This window comes from Tupaia chinensis, unplaced genomic scaffold (assembly GCF_000334495.1).
Source record: "Tupaia chinensis unplaced genomic scaffold, TupChi_1.0 Scaffold139757_1, whole genome shotgun sequence".
Taxonomy (NCBI): Eukaryota; Metazoa; Chordata; class Mammalia; order Scandentia; family Tupaiidae; genus Tupaia; species Tupaia belangeri.
In genome coordinates, this window is record NW_006199637.1 from 1,241,371 (window position 1) to 1,261,266 (window position 19,896).

General features: G+C 44.1%; 1 protein-coding gene across 6 annotated transcripts in view; it reads right to left on the reverse strand.

The window, feature by feature from the left end:
- BABAM2 (BRISC and BRCA1 A complex member 2) overlaps positions 1 to 19,896 on the reverse strand; it is a 444,577-nt gene that overhangs the window by 101,417 nt on the left and 323,264 nt on the right. For all 6 annotated transcript variants that reach the window (XR_003546792.1, XR_003546791.1, XR_003546790.1 and 3 more), the window contains one exon: positions 924 to 1,023. Coding sequence is in view for 2 of the 6 variants with exons in the window: in XM_006162134.3 (XP_006162196.1) it covers positions 924 to 1,023 (100 nt within the window). In the remaining 4 variants the exon portion in view is untranslated. The remainder of the gene's footprint in view (positions 1 to 923; positions 1,024 to 19,896) is intronic.

A 19,896-nucleotide genomic window follows, 5' to 3' on the forward strand; every position in this document is an offset into this window, starting at 1 on the left:
CTCAGGATCTTTTTTTTTTTTTGGAGAGGTTTTCGCTATAGGGTGCGTGTGCTAGCCAAACAGACAGAGAGAGAGACATAGAGACAGAAAGTGAGAAATCACCCCCCCAGGGGTTGGTCACGCCGCAGTCCCTTCTCCTCCATTCTCTCTCGGGATCTTGGGCATGCACACACATGTGCCCAGCGTGAGTTTTAAGCCACCAGGTCCGGGACGCGAACCGCGGTCAACTACGTGGTAGTCCAGCGATATAGCCATTACGTTAACTGCTGGTTCCCTCCTCTCAGGATCTTGGGCACGCACGCACTCGTGCCCAGCATGAGTTTAAGCCACCGGGTCTGGGACTCAAACCGTGGTCAGCTATATGGGAGTTCAGCAACGTAGCCATTACACTAACTGCAGGTCTCCCAGGCCCTTAACCACCATGCCACCTGCCAGCTCCTCTAGCGAACTTCTTCCAGTCATGATAGGAAGAATTAAGGACTGACTATTAAAAAGTGAGGTTCAGAAAAGCATACAGAAATGAGATTGTTTTAAAGAATTACCCTGAAATCAACTAGTGGCAAACACATGAGCAGACGCATGCACGCTCTAGATGCTTGGGAAATGAAAGGTTTCAAAAACGTGAAAGTAAGAAGGTGTAGGATCTAGCAAAAACATAGGGAATGAAGGAAATTCAAGGGAAGAGGTGACAAATCTCCAGAATAGATGAAGACAAGACTAGAATAGGTCTGGATCATTCAAAAAAGGAAGGAGGGCAAAGAAACAGGGAGCAAAACAAATTGTAATTCAAAGTTGGAAACCAGAAGTCGATGGAGGTGGAAGTAAGACGACAGTCTGTGGAGGAGGCACACGCCATGACTCTTGAGTGGTGGACGGGAGGAAGGAGTCTCAGAAGAGGGAGGAGTCAGAGGACTGGCTGTTACCTTGTTGGTGAGCAGGTGGCATACTTGAGGAACGTAATCGATGAGACATCCTCCTCCTGGGAAAGCAGGGATGTGAAGAGCTGAAGAGCCTCCCAGTGCACTGCAAGGACAAAAGTACAATGGACACTTCACTTGGGCTCAAGTCACATAGGGACGGATACCCCAAACAGAACTAGCTTCCCTCATGACAGGCTGGTCACCAGCTGCCTGGGTTAGTGATGATGGGAACAAAGCCTTTATTTACTTCATAAGCAAATATCTACATTTTCATTCATTTTGTTAATTAGCACATTCTGGTTACACATCAATCTTACCACACAATAGTACAAATTAGCGCGTTTTGATTGGCACAGGTAAATGTCTTACCAATAATGGCCGTACATATTATTGAAACATTTTTATACTCCTCATTATGCCCAACTTGTGCTGAGGAAAGATAAATTATTCATTAAACATATGAAGGGAACTAAAATGACTTGATGCTACATTGTACCTATGTGCTGAAAAGACTAGTTCTAAGGTTTACCAACTCTGCTACCTTGTATTCTAAAACGTATTCAGGAAGAAGGTATTATCTAAATGAGAAGGGTATAATCATTAATCTAAGCACTGAGATTTGGTTCAGAAATAGCTTCTAGAACTTGACTCCTTTTTCAGTTTAAATTACCCAGCATGGAATTATTAAAAGAAATTATTCTGAATGCTATGGAATGCATTCCATGTGTCACCCTTAATCTTGATTTTATTTTCTTTCCTCTCACTTTCATTTTGCCCTAGTTTTTAAAATTTTAATGTATATATTTCTTTTTAAAGTTTATTTCTTCTACGAGTAACAATGACAGAGAAAGAGAGCAAGTCTTCAGCACCTTCAACAGGGTTTTACGATCACAATCCACCCCCAGCTTCAGCCTGCCCCAGATAACAGGTATACGTGTGCTTAGCATGTTCAGGGAGGTCTCTGGACATGAACCTAGGACCTTCCCACGTGGGTCAGTTTTGTAGAGCACTGCTTTACTACTATGCCACCATCTGACCCCTTAATGTACTACATATTACATAGATATAGTATGTATTCTATACATAGTGTATGTTATAAATTATGTGTGTGTGTGTGCGCGTGCGCATGTGTATATATAGTTCTTAAGCCCCTTAAAACCTCTCTGTAATAGAGTGGTATATGTGTGTATATTTAACCCTAAAGTCCTTTATCTCTGTGATTATTCATTATCCAGGTTCCCACAGTTACAAGATCATAAACGGAAGGAAAAGATGTCATAACAACTGCTTGGAAATCCATCCCTACAGAATTTAGGGTAGACTGACTCAGTTTAGGGTTTGTGACACAGGGAACATATATATGACTACTGAAAGGACTCCAGAGCCATCTGTTTCCATACTGACTGCAAATATTTGAAATTAATTTCTCTGGTAAAATGAATTTTATGTTTACTGGGGCTGGCAGGTGGCATAGTGGTTATGGCCATGGACTCTCACATGGCCGACCACAATTCGAGTCCTGGACCTGGCGGCTGGCTTGCTTTCTCACTTTCCCTCTCTCTCTCTCACTCTGTCCGTCTCTGGTCAAATTAAAAAATAAATAAAATAAAGTTAAATAAAAAACGAATTTTATATTTACTTATAGAAGTGAAAAATCCCAACAAACAAAATCCCGGGTGATTTGAGGAAATCAATGTGAAGTGGAAATATCTGATACTGTCTTTTTCTACTCAGATGACATGAGGCACATCTCTGACTGAGAATATCTTAAGATAACGTTTGGCTAAGTGCGTATCATCTGCACTCTGCAACTGCACACAATCAGTGAGATCATCATTTCCTTCTGCTACTCTTTGAGGAGACAGTAGATTAGATTTAGCCTAAACTCAGAAGAAGGCTAGGAAGTTCCTATGGCTCCCTGTGAGCCGGAGGAAAGCATTTTATCTCCTTTCATATGCACAAAGACAGACGGTACACATCTAACCAGAAAGTTATAATGATCCTATTAGGACAGAAAATGATCAAGAAAATGCTATACTACAAGAAAAATAAGACCCGTATGTATATATCTTGTAGCTATTGGTCAAATACCTGTATGACCTCGAGAATGCCAAGATCCTGGCTACTCAGAGCTTACTGAGAGGATTATTCTTGACATAATAACATTTCAAACAAGAAAGTAATTTGGATGGTTTCCTCGAATTGATTGTAATGGTCTTTGGCTTACATACAATTTTACAGGGTAAGCCCTCGGTGTTCACTAAATTGCACACAAGGAAAGAAACCGTCTGGGGGTCCCTAAGCCTGTCACACTCTGTCTCTGCTTGAACTGTGCTATTCTGAAAGACAGCCTGAAATAAAAAATGACCTCTAATGATGGAAAGAAGCAGTGGTGGGAAGAGATCTGAAGACTAGCTGTTTCCGGCCATGTTTCTGCAGCCCGCCTCTGCGATTACCGAGAATGAACCCTTGTTGTGAGGTGTTCTCTCATAGTATCTAACTGAACTGTCCTCACGGTTCAGTGAGGTGAGGACGATCATTGTAACTTCACAGGTGAAGAAATGGAGGCTCAGAGCAGAAGCAATGGATTCGGATTTACACTACTCGGCAGGATGTAAACTGCCTATTTGAGCACAGGTCTGCCTGCCACCAGAGTCCATGCTATTTCTGCTGAACTCTCATGCCGCCCTGAGAGGAGGGGGATTTTATTCATGCTACAGGGAACATGGGAAGAATCTGGAATCTGGCTCAGTCAACTGGTCAGGATCCCAACAAAGACAAGGTGCTCCCAGAAGCACTCAGTCTATCACTGAAGCAGACGCTGAGGGGTTCAGCTTATCTCCCTTTATCTTGCACACAAAAGCAAAGCAAGTGTTCTCTTCACTTTGTTCATATCTCAGCATTTCCGTACCCCAACCGGCAAACAATCAGATTCACTTGATCTGGACATGACAGACCAACCACTCTGGCGTGTCTGAGTTGGAATGAGGCTGGGTTGCCTAAGCCTCAACAGATCAAGCACTTCAGGGGCTATGAAGGATAGTTTTAACTTAGAGTTTATTTTTATTTATTTTGGAAAGATTTTTGCTATAGGGCATTTGCTGGAGAGACAGAGACAGAGGGGCAGAAAGTGAGAAATCACTCCCCAGGGGAGATGGTCATGCCGCAATTCCTTCTCCTTCATTCTCTTGGGACTTTGAGCACGCACACACATGCACCCGACATGAGTTTAAGATACCGGGTCTGGGACTTGAACCACGGTCGACTACATGAGAATCTAGTGATGTAACCATTATACCATCTGCTGGTCCCAAGAGTTTATTTTTAAAAGGACCTTCATTTCATTTTTTATTTATCTCAGTAGTTTCTTAACTTGTGAGGGTATAGAACCTAATATCCAGCATGACACACTGATAAGTGCTGCTGATTCATGTGTAAGTATCCGTCTTGTGGGTAAATATTTAACAGGCTTGCTAGAGTCTGAGAGCAGCTCTGATCAGGCTGAATAAACAAAGTCAAGTGCCATGAAATAAAGAAGCGATTATGTTTTTAAAGGGTACAAGATGAAGGTGAGGCTCTGTGATCTCTAATTATTTAATATTCATGAATCCCAATACATTGGCTGAGCATGTACAAGAGAGAATTCACCCTGTACTTTGATTCCAGGGCTCAGTCAGATAGTCCCAGGAATGCAGGGCTGGTTGGAGAGAGGTCAGGACCTGACCAACACACTAAGGGGCTGGGGCAAGGATGATGAGATGAAAGGGAACGGGGGAGTTGATTCTTGTGATCTCTGGAGCACTGCAATGAGGGAGCTGGGGTAGAAAGGTGAGGAAAAGGGCCTCAGCCTACACTTGGGAGGAGAAAGGGGTGAAAAGAGCTGTTTTGAAGAGAAAGTTCCTTCCATGTCTTCAAGATGAAACATGAAACTAGTTGATGATTCTTAGAACTAAAAGTGAATCTGTGGATATAAATTAAAAAGACAAAGGCAGAATTTGAGATGTCTTTCCTACAATGGAGTTAGTTAAACAGACTAAATGGTAACCAGACAAGTATTCCGGGTCTGGCTTGTTGGCTTTAAAAGCCAAATCAGAACTATTTCGAATACATTAATATATTCTTTTCCATGCAAATAAAGTTAAAAGAGCCTTCTGTGAACCTTACTCCGTCTGCAAACATTCAGAGCTTCTCTAACACTGAACACTTGACCTAGTTGCAACGTGCCGGCATAAAGCCATTATTTTTGAGTATTTTTTTTTTTTTTTTGGAGAGGTTTTTGCTATAGGGTGCATGCGCTCGCCAGACAGACAGAGAGAGACAGAGAGATAGAAAGTGAGAAATCACCCCCCAGGGGGGATGGCCACGCCGCAATCCCTTCTCCTCCATTCTCCTCTCGGGATCTTGGGCACACACGCACACACGCCCGGCGTGTATTTTTGTAGGGGTTTTACTTTACTGACAAATAAACGGAGTAAAAGGATAATTTAACAGGGAAGACAACCAAATGGCCAGGGATTCTCAGTCGTGATTCTGGCTTCTGTCAAGTTTTCTTTTGCTGGTTCTATTCAACCTTCTCATCAGTGCAGCAGAAATAACACTATTTCCAAAAAGACCCATCGCTCTCAAAGCATCAAATGGGTTAGAATAATTAGAGTTACACGAATATTAAGCAGTACCAAGCAAGATAGTCTTCATTGTGAATGCCTCTATTTGACAAGGTACTGTCAGAAGCACTGGAGTCAGCCTGAGTGTTCCGCTCCTGCCCCTGAACTGGCTTCTGGGAGGAACTTGACCTGAACGCCTCCTCCATGGTGTATGCCCAAGGGGAGAGCTGGAGGTCAAAGCAGGCAAGAGGCACTTCCAGCACAGAGGATAGAGACAGGCTGTCTCTAACCCCCAGTGTGGGAAATCCTACGGAAAGGTGTGTTGCCTTCGAACCGACACAAACAGCACTAGCTGGATGTCCAACTCTGTTTAAGGACTCAAGTCTCCCACTCTGGAGATGTGATGAAGGCATTTCTTCTAATTTTTTTTAAACAAGTATTTTTATTTAATTTTATTTATAATAATTTTTTTTTCAATTTGCTACAGGGCATGTGTGCTCACCAGAGAGAGAGAGAAAGAGAGAGAGAGAGAAAGTGAGAAAGCAAGCTGTCAGGTCCAGGACTTGAACCATGGTCTGCCATGTGGGAATCCAGTGTCTTAACCACCACACACCTGCTGGCCTTGATGAAGGCACTTCTGATAAGTCCTTTCAAGGTAGAGGAATGCCAGGGACTTCAAGGATCTGGGGCACTCTCTACAGGACGATGTTTCCTGGTGGCTAGCCAGAAGAGCCCTTGCCACACAAGTCACTGATGCTCACTCAGTGCTTATGTCAGGCACTCTACTGGGCACTCATCTCTAACCTCACAGCAACCCTGCCAAGCAGAGCTAATCAGCTCAATTTATGGATGAGGACACAGAGGCTCTAAGAGTCTCAGTATCTTGGTCCAAGATAATTTAATAAGAAAGTAGGAGAGATGGTGGGGCCAGCAAGTGGCATGGTGGGTAAGGGTGCTGGACTCCCACATGGCCAACTGCAGTTTGAGTCCCAGGCCTAGTGGCTTGCTTTCTCACTTCTTTCCAACTCTCTCTCCCTCTGTCCCTCTCTGATCAAAATAAATAAATAAAATCATTGGGACCAGCAGTTGGCATAATGGCTATGTTGCTGGACTCCCACGTAGTTGACCGCGGTTCACGCCCCGGACCTGGTGGCTTAAAACTCACGCCGGGCGTGTGTGTGTGCATGCCCAAGATCCCAAGAGGAGAATGGAGGAGAAGGGATTGCGGTGTGGCCGTCCCCCTAGGGGGGTGATTTCTTGCTTTCTGTCTCTCTGTCTCTCTCTGTCTGTCTGGCGAGCGCACGTGCCCTCTAGCGAAAACCTCTCCCCCCCAAAATAAATAAATAAATAAATAAATAAATAAATAAAATCATTAAAAAAAAAAGAGAGAGAGAAAAAGAAAGTAGAAGAGATGGACTTGAACCCAGGTCTTTTTGGTTTCAAAGACTATGTCCTTTTTGATTAGAAATTATTTCATAGAAAGATGGTATGTAATTCTGGGACCAGCAGTTGACATAATGGCTATGCCACTGGACTCCCATGTAGTCGACTGTGGTTCGAGTCCCGGACCCGGAGGTTTAAACTCACGCCGGGCATGTGTGTGTGCGTGCCCAAGATCCCAAGAGGAGAAGAGAGGAGAAGGGATTGCAGCGTGACCATCCCCCAGGGTGGGGGTGATTTCTCACTTTCTGTCTCTCTGTCTTTCTGGCAACCGCACATGCCCTATAGCAAAAACCTCTACAAAAAAAAAAAAAAAAAAAAAAGGAAGAAAGAAAAAAGAAAGAAAGAAAGATGGTATGTAATTTTAAAAAGTCTAATCCCTGCTATATACTGAAACAGTGGTCTAAGTGACTAAAATTGCCCTCAAAGTTTTATTCATAAATAGCATCTCACATTTTCTCATCTTAGATAGCACATGTCATAACAATCTAATTCGGTGGGATTTCAAAAAAAAATCATAGATTCTAAAAACCCAGAAGGACATAAATACTAAATTATGAAGATTCTCTGGTTTTGTTTTTTAAGTGAATTTTTTTCTAATAAAGCATTTTTCCAGACTTACTAGCCTTCATCTCATTTTACAGAGTTAACTTTGAGCTATCTCAGTCTTTCAATTAAATAAAATCAGTGTGTAATACATAAAAATCTCGATGAGTACAACGGTAGGAGAACATAAAAGGAGATCGGAATGACGAGTTTCATATATAAAAAGGAGGAGATTTGGGGAGTCACACTGGATCCGAAGTTCACTGAAGCATTGACGTAGGCTTGGCCATCTCACATTTGTGACTAATCTAATATTCCCACTGAACACACTCCATTCACAGCCTAAGTAACGGCTTTGTCAGAGTACTGTATTCCATTTTCTGTTTTCCATTTTTAGAGGAACATATAAAAATGGCAATGTTCTAAGATAATGACAACTATGATTAAACACTCAGAAAATACTCCTTGGAGCCAAGTCTAAAGAAGTTGAAAGCAAGTTAAAGACTTAAAAGGTTATGGAATCAATAGAGTAACTTTAAAATATGAAGGCGTACAATATGGGTACTTTTGATCAGCCGTTCTCTGCTTAGGTACAGTAGAAACGGAAAGACGTTAAAAGGCAGTAAGAGATATTTGGTTGGTAAATGAATTATCCACAGATCAGAGCAGCAAATAATAACTATTTACTACGCACTAACTATGTATCAAGCACCACATAGAGTTCTGTTCCTATATGGTATCATCTGTTCATCCCACCCCGTGAGAGAGGTGTTACCCCATCTTACAGGTGGGAGTGCTGGAGCTTACAGAAGCTCAATAAGCTCTGTAAAGTCAGAGCGGTGGATGAAAGGGCATCCAAGTCCAGGTCTCTCTGACCTAAGTCTACCCAGCGCTCAGGTCTTTGGTTATCACTTTTGTGACTTCTAACTCCTGATCTGCAGACTTGATATCTGATTCCACATGTGGCTTGAGTGTCTCAGGCAGATGCCTGGGCTGACTAAGCCCTTCAGGCTGTTTCCAGGAACATTTATTGAACTTATTTAGGTATCTGAAACTGACGCCATCAGAGCCCTTTTCATTCTAGGAAAAAGAACTCCTGGAAACCTGGAAGAACTCTAAGGGCCAGAGGATTTGACGGACACTCTCCAGCGGAAAGGAGGTAGAATGCAAGCCAGGGAACTTTAGATTTAAAGAAGTAAAGAGAAGAGATGGGAATCTTGTCATTGCAAACAGAATATGTCTAATGACATGACTACTAACTGAGTCTTTGTTCAGAAATGTGTTTTTTTTTAAGTTTGTTAACATCTCAAAAAAATCCGCTAAGGAGCAGTACTCTTGACAGATGTCCACCATCAGGATTTCGTTGGCATGCGGAAAAATACTTTAAGCCCTCAGACAACAATGGACTTAGCAGATGCTGTTCTGCTAGGATTTGGTATGAACTACTCCTAATGATGCCCAACCACTCAAGACACGAACAGGCTGAGGGAAAGAAAAGCCTTTTCCTTCTAGTTACATCTTGACCTTGGGCATATTACCTGCGTTGATTCCATCACAATTTCTTTAAGAAGGGAAACTATTTTCAACTATCAGTAGTCAGGAATGAGTGAATCTGTTATAAATTGACAACTTCAAAGCCCTGGGACCAGCAGGTGGTGTGGTGGTTAAGGTGCTAGACGCTCCCACATGGCTGACCATGGTTTGAGCCCTGGAGCAGGCGGCTTGCTTTCTGACTTTCTCTCTCTCTCTCTCTCTCTCTGTGTCTTTTTCTGGTCAAATTAAAAAAAAAAAAAAAAAGACAATAATAAATTAAATAATTCTTAAAAAAAGATGAGAGTTGTATAAATACTTAGTATGTTCAGATGGGATGATATTTCATATAAAACGCACTAGCAAGAAAGAAAGCACAGAGTGAAAGAATTAAATAACTTTTAATTAGACTTATTTCTTCATAATTGAATAAATAATTCTTAAAAAAAACCCAAAAAACTCCAATGAGTGGTTTCACTGCTTTGCTATTTAACAGGTAACTTCTCTGAATTACCTTTGAAACATTTTTATCGGAAAAAAAAAAAAGTCAATACACACAATAGTTACCTTAGACTAAACCTAAGTCCATCCCTTTCATTGCACACAGGTTTCGATGAGGGTCAAAAGAAGATGCAGAGAATAAGAGAAAATCCTCTGCCCTGCCAGGGCAAATAAGGGTGTCCACCTGACTCCTTAGCTGGTGTTTAGTAGGGGCTTGGGCACTCAGACAGCACTGGGTAACCTCATGCACACATTCCTGGTCTCTGTGCTCAAAGAACGAATGCATAGGTAGAGCTTGGCTTGCACACAAAAAGGAAGATGCCGGAAAATAAGATTTGCCCAGGGTACTGGCATTTAGCACTACATAATCTGTTTTCAAAGTGATTCTTACTTAATTTTTTAATTTTACAAACAGCTTTACAAAGTAGGTAGTGAGTGTTAATATACTTCTTGTAGAGAGAGAAAACTGAAGCTTGAGATAGATAACTTGTTCAAACTGGAAACAGTGAAATGGGGTTATAATCTTTCTCTGCACCAGTAATTTCCATGTTTGCTAAGGAATAATCTCAGGAGTTTGTTAAAACCCAGGCCCTGGGGCCAGCAAGTGGTGTGGCCGTTAGGGTCCTGGACTGCTATATGGTTGACTACAGTTCGAGTCTCAGAGCTGGCAGCTTGAAAATCATGCTGGGCACATGTGGGTGCATGCCAAAAATCCCAAGAGGAGAATGGAGAAGAAGGGACTGTGGTGTGGCCATCCCCCCTGGGAGTGACTTCTCACTTTCCCTCTCTCTCCCTCTCTCCCGGTGAGCACATATGCCCTGTGGCAAAATCCTAAGGGAAAAAAAAAAAAAAAAAAAAAAAAGAAAAGAAAAGAAAACAAACTACAATAACAACAAAAACAAGCCCTAGGCCTCAGCCTAAAGAAGCCAACTGCATAACTTCAGCAAGTCTGAGATGGGGTCTGGGAATCTGCATTCCGACCTGTTCGCTAGTGGGTGCACTGCAGGTGGTCCTCACACCACATTTGCTCCCTACCTCACTCTGATGAAGTACCACAGGGCTGGGATTGGGGAGGGGTGTGGCAAAAGCCAGTCTACCTCCTATCCCCAGGGGATTAGGTCACTGACAGAAAGGAAAGAAAATATAGACATGCTCTTCAGGTCTAGTATGGGAGATAAAACCTTCCTGGACACACCTAGATGTGTGCTACATGTATGCATACAAGGACAAAATGTGATGTAGTTTCATTTAGATATCCTTCACACCAAGGCCAGGTAAAGGAGCAGTCAAATCAAGACTGGGGATGGAAATAAAAAGGACATACAGAAGGCTTCAAAAAGTTTGTGGAAAATTTGTATTATGAAAAAAATAATGCATGTATTTCAATTTTTTTTTTTGCACCAAAATAAGTCCATACTTTAATCTCATCTTTTCCATGAACTTCTTGACATCCTCTCCCACTACTTAACAAAATAGGGCAGTGGATCAAAAGCCAGTGTTACTGGGACCAGCAGTTAGCGTAATGGCTATGTCGCTGGACTCCCACGTAGTCGACCGCGGTTCGAGTCCTGGACCTGGTGGCTTAAACTCACACCAGGCACGTGTGCGTGTATGCCCAAGATCCTGAGAGGAGTATGGAGGAGAAGGGATTGCGGCGTGGCCATCCCCCCCTGGGGGGTGATTTCCTGCTTTCTGTCTCTCTGTCTCTCTCTGTCTGTCTGGCGAGGGCACGTGCCCTATAGCAAAAAAGAACTCTCCAAAAAAAAAAAAAAAAAAGCAAGTGTAACTCACTGTAGACAGTGGATCATGGGTCTTAGAAACAGCTTTCTGTCCCCTTGAGAAAGGCATATCTCATATCGGGTTGTTGGAAAAGTCATGATGCATTTTTGCACAGGAAAAATATGTCATAACTTTTTTGACAATATAATATACTAGGCTACCTGGGATTTCTGCTGGTGAGGGGGTAACTAATTGCTTAGAGAGGGAGCAAGAATGATACAATGTAAATGGTGAACTGGAAAGAAAATTTGAGGTTAAAAAAAAAGTTCTGTTCAGTCATAGAGTGAGAGATGTCTGGGAGCTAGGACAAGTCTGGGCTTTGAAATGGAATCTCAGCCAGTCTCATGGCTTACAATTTTTCCTTTATACTGGTGATTTCCAAACTGCCATGTCTAGCTCAGAATGCTCTTGAACTCCGAGCTCATAGAGCAGTCGCACCTCTTCCCCTCCACGTGGCTGTTTAAAACGCACCTCAGCCTCAACCTACCCATAAGCAAGCCCTGCTCGAAAAATCTCCTGCTCTGGCACTCATGCCGTTTCGGTCGGGGACAGCTTCTGCCTCTTGGCTCCCAGGCCAAACATCTCGTCGCCTGCACTCCTCTCCTCCCATGCCCACGTTCGATGAGCCTGGCACAGCCTCCCAGGACTTCTCACCTGAATGACTGCCCCCAGAGATAAGCCATGGCTGCTCCACCTCAGGGCGCTAGCCTACTCCTTCTCCTGTTCCCTCTGCCCGGAACTCCCTTCCCTGTCACGTGCGGGGCTTGCTTCTTCACCTGCTTTATGGCTTGTTCCAGTGTCACCTCACTGAGGTTTCCTGTATAGCACGTTTATGGGACAGTTACTTTCGTCTCTGCTACATGCTCTTCTTTGTTGTACTTCCCCCACACACGCGTCTCCACCAGATGATCTACGTGTATGCTTTTTTACTGCCTCCCCTACCACCCTTCACTATGGACATGCCTCCGGAACAGGGATCTGTGTGTTTTGTCCACTTCCACCATCCCGGAGGCCAGAATAATTCTGTACGGGGCAGAAGCAGTGATGCTCTGTGATGCCGGCTGCTCATGGAAGGTCCTGGGCTTGCACCTGGAAGTTGCTCTCTTGACACAGGGTGCCCGTGATTCAGCATGGCTGAGGCCAGGGGCAGGGGGTGGCATCGAAATCTGTTGGGGATGCCTATATCTGCCTTTCTCCCACCTTGCCCTTTGTCTCTTTTTCTTATGAAAGAAATAATAAATAAACCCCCCAAAATGAATAACGCCAAGCTTATATTAGGTACTCAACAAATATGTTGTCAGAAAAGTCATGAGGTAGGACCAGTAGATGGTGTAATGGTTACATCACTGGACTCCCACGTAGTCGACCGCAGTTCATGTCCTGGACCAGGTGGCTTAAAACTCATGCTGGGCGCCTGTACGTGTGTGCCCCAAAATCCTCAGAGGAGAATGGAGGAGAAGGGGTTGCGGCATGGCCATCCCCCCTGAGGAGGGGGATGATTTCTCACTTTCTGTCTCTGTCTCTCCAGTGAGCACACACACCCAATAGCAAAAATCTCTATCTCTCTCAAAAAAAGGTCATGACGTATTTTTCCTATGCAAAAATGCATTATGATTTTTCTGACAACGTAATATTTTTAGTATTAAGGTCAAATGAATGCAGAGAAAGATAGGGGAGTCAAATTTCCAAAATAGATATTAACAATAAATAGATCATCATGGGAGTTAGCGTTTTAAGGGTCTAGGACAAGGGTCAGCAACTCTTCTGTAAAGGACCAGATAGAAACTCCTGTCGGCTTTGCAGCCAGCGTCTCTGCTGCAGCTACTCAGCGCTGTGTCAGAGCACAGAGCTGCTGCAGACCTATGGAAACAAACATGCGTGGCCGTGCTCCATCACACCTGATTAAGGGACCCCGAATTGTGAAGTCCCTCAAATTCTTACAAGTCACAAAACATTACTCTTCCTATGTTTTTCTGACCATCTAAAAACGTGGAAATCATTCCTAGCTTGCCGGCTGTACAAAACAGGCTGTGGGCTGGCTTCGTTTGTTCACATTTGATCTAGGATTAGAGGATTATCTGACAGTTCTACAGACGCTGAACATAGAAAAATATCCAGGAAGAAATACAGGCAGGGGCCAGCTGGTGCCGTAGAGGTTGATGCAACGGGTCCCACACAGCCAACAGCATGGTTTGTGTCCTAGACTCGGTGGTGGCCAAAATCCTGAGAGGAGAAATGGAGGCAAGGGGATTGCAGTGTGGCCATCCACCCGAGAGGTGCCTTCTGATTCTTTCTTTTTCTCCTTTGTTTCTCTATGGTGTGTGCATGTGCCCTCTAGCAAATTTTTAAAAAAGAAAAGAAAGAAAGAATAGGCAAAAAGATCTAAATTAGGTTATCAGCAAAAATGAAAAGCAGGCCATTTGGTCAAACATCTTAGACACTATATTCGATCAGCAGGTAAGCCAGTGCCAGCCCAGTTTTGCACAAGGACAGGGTGAAGAGTACGTAACTCGTGGATGGTCGGAGTTCTCACGACGATCCCAGCTTGTAATAATAGCACAAGAACAAGCTATTTCTATGATTTCCAGCAAGGCTTGAGGCATATTCTGGTGCTTTTTACTTCTATGTTAGGTGAAAAAGCTGCCTACAAAAGCCTTCCTCCCACCCAAAATACTAGCTGTTAGTTGGTGACTGATCCTCAGAAATATTAAGATGAATCATATATGCTCTTTTCACAGTGCGAAAAGAGATAATTTTAAGACTCAGAAAATGTCACTTTGAGTAGTCACAAACCACACAATAGAAAAGCTGTCCAGCCTTAACATTGTAAATAAATAAAATCCTGTTACTGCGTGGAAACCTTTTTCCTTATTTGGATTCGAATCCCTCTTTAGGACTGGCCTCCGAAGAAGGCTGGCATAACAATGTGTTCATGGCACAATGTGATGCTGGAAGGCAGCCCCCCTCTCTTGGGGCCTACCCTAGTTAAACCCACCTTTCCTGGGGATCTTGCACCAGGCCTGGCCCTTTCTTAAACTGCAGCTCTTCCCACCTACTGGCAGTTTGTGGCCTCCCAGTCTCTCCTGCCCTGGGCCTGGGTTGGCCTTGAAACCTGCCAGCTGACAGCAAAGCCGCCTTTCCCTGTGCACAGGGAGAAAGGACTCCTGTGTTTCTCTCTCCTCCCTGCTTGGAGAAACAGGTATTTTTGTCTTTGATACCTAAGCTCTGTTTTCTTTCTCTTGTTACTAAACAGTTCACTCCCTACCCGCCTCTTTTTTTTTTTTTTTTTTGCAACTTCATCATTTTCCACATTTCACCGTTTGCTCGTGTTACTAAACATTTCCCCCCCCCCCCCCCCCCTTTTTTTTTTTTTTTTTTTGCAACTTCATCATTTTCCACATTGCACCGTTTGGCACAGGAGAAGGAGGGAACCACATCAAATAAAGGAATGCAACCGCAAAAGCTGCCTTGAGAAGCAAGGCCCCAGAATTTTCTTTCTTTCTTTCTTTTTTTTTTGTCAATTTACCGTTTTTGGACTGGTTCTCCCATAATCAAATCCTCCCTATCGTGTTAACAATGTGGTAGTGTGTCAAAACATTGGAATTCTGCTTCAATCAGCAACCCAGAGCTTAATAGGAAAATGAAGCAACCGAATGCTGGTCTTACTGCTAACCTTAGGCGAGGCCTGTACTTAGGATGGTAATGTTTGCTCCTTTCTGGTGCAGAGGCCAAACCTCCAAAGTATCGCAAGAGCTCTGGTTGTCAGCAGTGGCCTAAAGCAGTGTCTTGAACATTATTTAAGTATGCTTCTTGATCATTATTGAGGTAAGCAAGAGGCTGTGAAAATTGTTCCTAGTGTCACAAACTGAAGCACGAAGCATCCCCAAGTTCAGTAAGAGCGTATTTGCTTGCAAAACCTTTAAAGACACATTGATCCCACTAGCAGCAATTTCCGGGTCTGGCTCTGCGACACTCATGATGTCTGACACAAAAGGGCTTGTGTCAGGGTCAGCAAATGGCGCAGCGGTTACATTGCAGGGCTCCCACATGGCTGACCACGGTTCAGGTCCCAGACCTGGTAGCATGAAGCACATCGGGCATGTGTGTGTGTGTGCCCAAGATCCCGGGAAGAGTATGGAAGAGAAGGAATTGTAGCATGGCCAACTCACCTGGCAGGTGATTTCTCATTTTTCCTCTCACTGTCTCTGTCTCTTTCCAATAAAGGCACATGTCCTAAAGGCAAAAACCTCTAAAATAAAAAGGGGCTGTGTAAAGTTTAAGCGGTTGTTTTTGTTGTTGTTTTAAATTAAAAACATGTGTCCAACATACAAACCATTTAGGGACAACAATAAGGAACCAAAACCCCAAACCAAAATGCTTGCCAGTCACTATTCTTTGTCCTCAGGCTACATGTGTTCTTGTTAATGTTTAACGACAGCTAGCTCAGATTCATCCTCAGTGAAAACACCAGTTAAAGCGGGAGCACTTTGGATGTAATGACTTTATCTTTTGTGTTTTGAGAGAAACTTGGTAAATTAATCATAGCATGAAGGTATTCCTGCTATTGCTTTGGTTTGTTTAATGTGGAGTAGTCATGTGCTATTTTGGTTAATGCTGAAATTGGCCTGTTCTTTTTTTTTTTTTTTTTTTTGAGAAGTTTTTGCTATAGGGCACAGATGCGCTCGCCAGAGAGACAGATAGACAGAAAGTGAGAAATAACCCCCCGGGCGGATGGCCACGCCACAGTCCCTTCTCCTCTACCTCTTCTTGGGTTCTTGAGCACGCACGCACACGCGCCCAGCGTGAGCATAAGCCACCGGGTCTGGGACTTGAACCGCGGTCAACTACATGGGAGTTCAGCGACATAGTCATTACGCTAACTGCTGGCCCCGTAACTGGCCTGTTCTTGAACATCCATGGTGTACAGAAGCAGTCAACAGAGGGAGCTCTGGGCAGCGATTCCCCATCTTAACTCGTCCTCTGAACACCCGAATAGTGGGTTCTCCCTCAGAGTTTCTTGGGAAGAGGAGAAGGGATGGGAGGATAAATCTCTCTTCTCCCACCCCTGTTCTAGGGCACCTATTGGAATTTCAGAGTAGAAAAATGTGTTATTGAAGGGGGAACAATAATAAACAAACAAAAAGCTCTACAGCTGGTTCTGTGACTGGATGAGTAGGAGAGAGTCACTGCCCCGCCCCAGCAGGAGAATGCCTGTGAGACGGGCAGGAGGAGGAGACTATCCTTAGACGCTAAAGATACAGACCGTCTCAGTTACTAGGTGAAACTGCTGCTCTTCCAAAGGTGGCCACATTCAGCTGACTCCAGCCATCCTCTCAAGGGCCAACTCACCCAGATCATTCAAGTTGCCCACTGATCTTCCTGCCCCTTCTGTAGCCCCCCCACTCCCCAACCCCAAACATGCACTGCACACTCTAGAGCTGCCCAGTAGGACAGAGCACATGATAAAGTCACAGTGGTGGAGAATGACGGGAAGGAGAGCAAAGCCAAGAGAAGGGGACAGTGCTTGCTTAGGAGACCCTTGTTTCACACTCTGCTGCCTTGACTGAGGCATCCAGCCCCGGGGCCAGCTACTGCCCCAGGAAATGTCCACTGAGGTGAGCACAGATTCGACGGTGCTGTTGAAAGAGGACATAGATACTGGACCAGGGCAATGGCCCCTCTGCAGTGTGCTCCAAAACCACCTGGAAAACAGGAGGCATTTTCTGGAGCAGACTAGGGGGACGGAACTGAGGGAACGGATGGCATGGCCCAGCTGCTGCCCAATACTGGAGACCACGTGGCGGGGCACCAGGTTCACATCCCAGGTCTACCTCATCACATTGGGTGTGCTTGTGATCCCGGCAGGCTACAGGGCTGAGGAGAGGACTGCACTGGAAAGACCATGTCAAGAGCGCACCCCTCCCCCACCACCATGAAGGAAATAAACTTTAAAAAAAAAAAAGATGATGAAAAAGGACTTCTGGGAATTTGGAGAGGTGAGGGATTAAGGCTATGAGTATATTCAGCATTTTGACAAAAAAGATATATCTACTAGATTCCGATGCTAAAAAAATTTTTAAAACCTTATCTTACTAAACACACTGTTTACTTACTCATGGAGAAAGTGGGAGTTGAGTTCTGTTAATACCCATCTGTGCAACACTGCAAGCCTGCTTCTGAATATCATATTTTATTTACCTGGATATTTTATTTTAAAAATCATCAGTTTAAATACTATTTTTAATCCAGTTCTCTAAAATAGATGATTCAAAATGCCACAGTAGTGAAAACAAGGGCCTACACTTCCTCAGACAAAAAGACTGCCGGCGGTCTGCAGGGCGGGAGCAGGTGGCTGGGACAGTCTAAGGGTCCGGGCTGCACAGAGCTCAGGGCAACCTATGACCTGCCCACTCCAGAAGGTACAGATGTTTCCTTTCTTTAAACCAGCAGCATGAGGTGCAACAGAGGGAGAAGGTATATCAGGAAGGGCATGGGTTCTTGTAAATGTAGACAAAGCCAATGAGGATTTAACTAGCTACATCTATTTGAGGTTGTGGGGCTGGACGGTGGTGTGGGAAGATTCTGCAATTGTATCTGCAGACCTCCCTGAGTGTGCCAGGCATGCATGTACCCCAATCTGGAGCTGGCTGGGGGCTCATCATGGCACCAAGACTCTGTTGGAGGTGCCATCTCTCTTCCTCTTTGTCTCTGTTTCTCTTGGTCATGGAAGAAATAAATATATATTTATAAATAAATAACTATAACTATATATATATATATTAACTTTTTTGGAAGCCACTTTCTCAGTTGCTTGAGAATTTTGATTTCTACTGTTTTCTTAAGCTTTTAAAATCAAAACACTAAACATTTACATATAGAGAAAGATTAACAGCATGAAGGGGAATATAAACATAAGTTGCTAAAAAAGTTCCATGTCCGACGCATGGCTACCACACCCTGTCTCTGCAGTGTGTGAATGTGCTGCTCTCTCATCAGTGGCATCAATGGACCCGAAGAAACTTCACCCAGACTCACTCAGAACATGCTGAATGGTCCTCTTGGTTCAAGGATTCAGTCAAAACCCTCTTAATTCTCAGGAGTCCTTGTACTTTCTAGAAATAGCCCTCAGAACCCTATGTAGGAACTTACAGCCTTAGAGGGGAAAGGCAGGGAGGGATCCATGACTTCTGGGTCCCTTGGCAAACCCTGAGCATCAGAGTACGCAGGGTCCACCCCAGAGCTTCTACCATTCAGGATGGGTTTTGGAGGTCCTGGGTTCACATCAGCACCTCCCTTTCCCAACGAGACCAACACTGCTTCTGAATATAGGCTGAGGTTAACTCGTGACAACTCAGTTTATGGAATATTTTCTCACTTCATGAGGAATTACCTTGGAATCAGGGTCACTCCAGAGCAAGAAGAGCCCCTAAATTCACCCTTTACACATCCTCAAGTATTAAGGTGCAGGCACGTGAGTGGCCTGAGAGAGAACAGAGGACGCCAGACTGTCCTCTAGAGTCAGCATACAGACTGGGCATATTCTGAGTGACCTGAGCCTTCTCAGAAGGAGAAATACCAAAGCCAAATGCTGGAGAGACAACACGACAGGTTTGTACGGGCAAGACCCAACCCCAACTGCAAACAATCAATTCCAGGAAAACAACCTAAGAACTTGTAAAATGAGGAGGTGAGCACATGACGGTGAAATCTGCCAGTGGAGTACCTTGTCGCTAACAGATCATAGGTTCCAGATACTGGGGCATGGGTACCTTTGTGGAGCTACTATTCTGCCTACCACAGATGCCTACCTATGTTCAAGTCTTATGCTTAGAAATTACTTCTTTCTACTTCATCAGAGAAAATATCAGGCAGAGGGTTACAAGCAAAGAAACTGTTCAGCGAGAAGTTTCTTGTAGTCAAGACTGGGGACTGAATAATACGTAGTAGTAGCAGAGCCTCAAAAACTGCTTGGGGGCAGTAGGGGATATGGGGGTTAAGGCGCTAGATTCACACATGACCAGCCTTGCTATGAGGAGAGTATCCTGGCTTACCTGGGTGGGTTGAAGCTAGTCATATGAGTTCTTAAAAGTAGAAGAGACAAACAGAAGGGTGGGTAAGGGAAAGTGAAGGCAAAGGAAGAAGGAGGAAGATCTGAAGCATGAGAGAGATTGGACCTGCCATTGCTGACTTTGAAGAAGGAGGAAGGGGCCATGATTCAAAGAAGGTGGGTGGCCTCTAGAAGCTCAGCTGACCTCCAGCAAGGACTTGGACCTCAGTCCTGACTGCAAGGGCTGGAATAAACAAGGGAACACATTCTCACTGGACCCTCCAGAAAGGAACATAGCCCAGCAACACCTTGATTTCAACTTAGGGAGACTTCTGACCTACAGAACTGTAAGACTATAAATCTGGTTCTTTCTCTCCTTTCTTTCTTTCTTTCTTTCTCTCTCTCTCTTTCTTTTCTTTTTAAGAGAGATATTTTGCTATTGAATGTGTGCTCTTGCTGGAGAGAAAGAGAGGCAGAAAGTGAGAAATCACCCCCCAGGGGGATGGCCATGCTGCAATCCCTTCTCTAT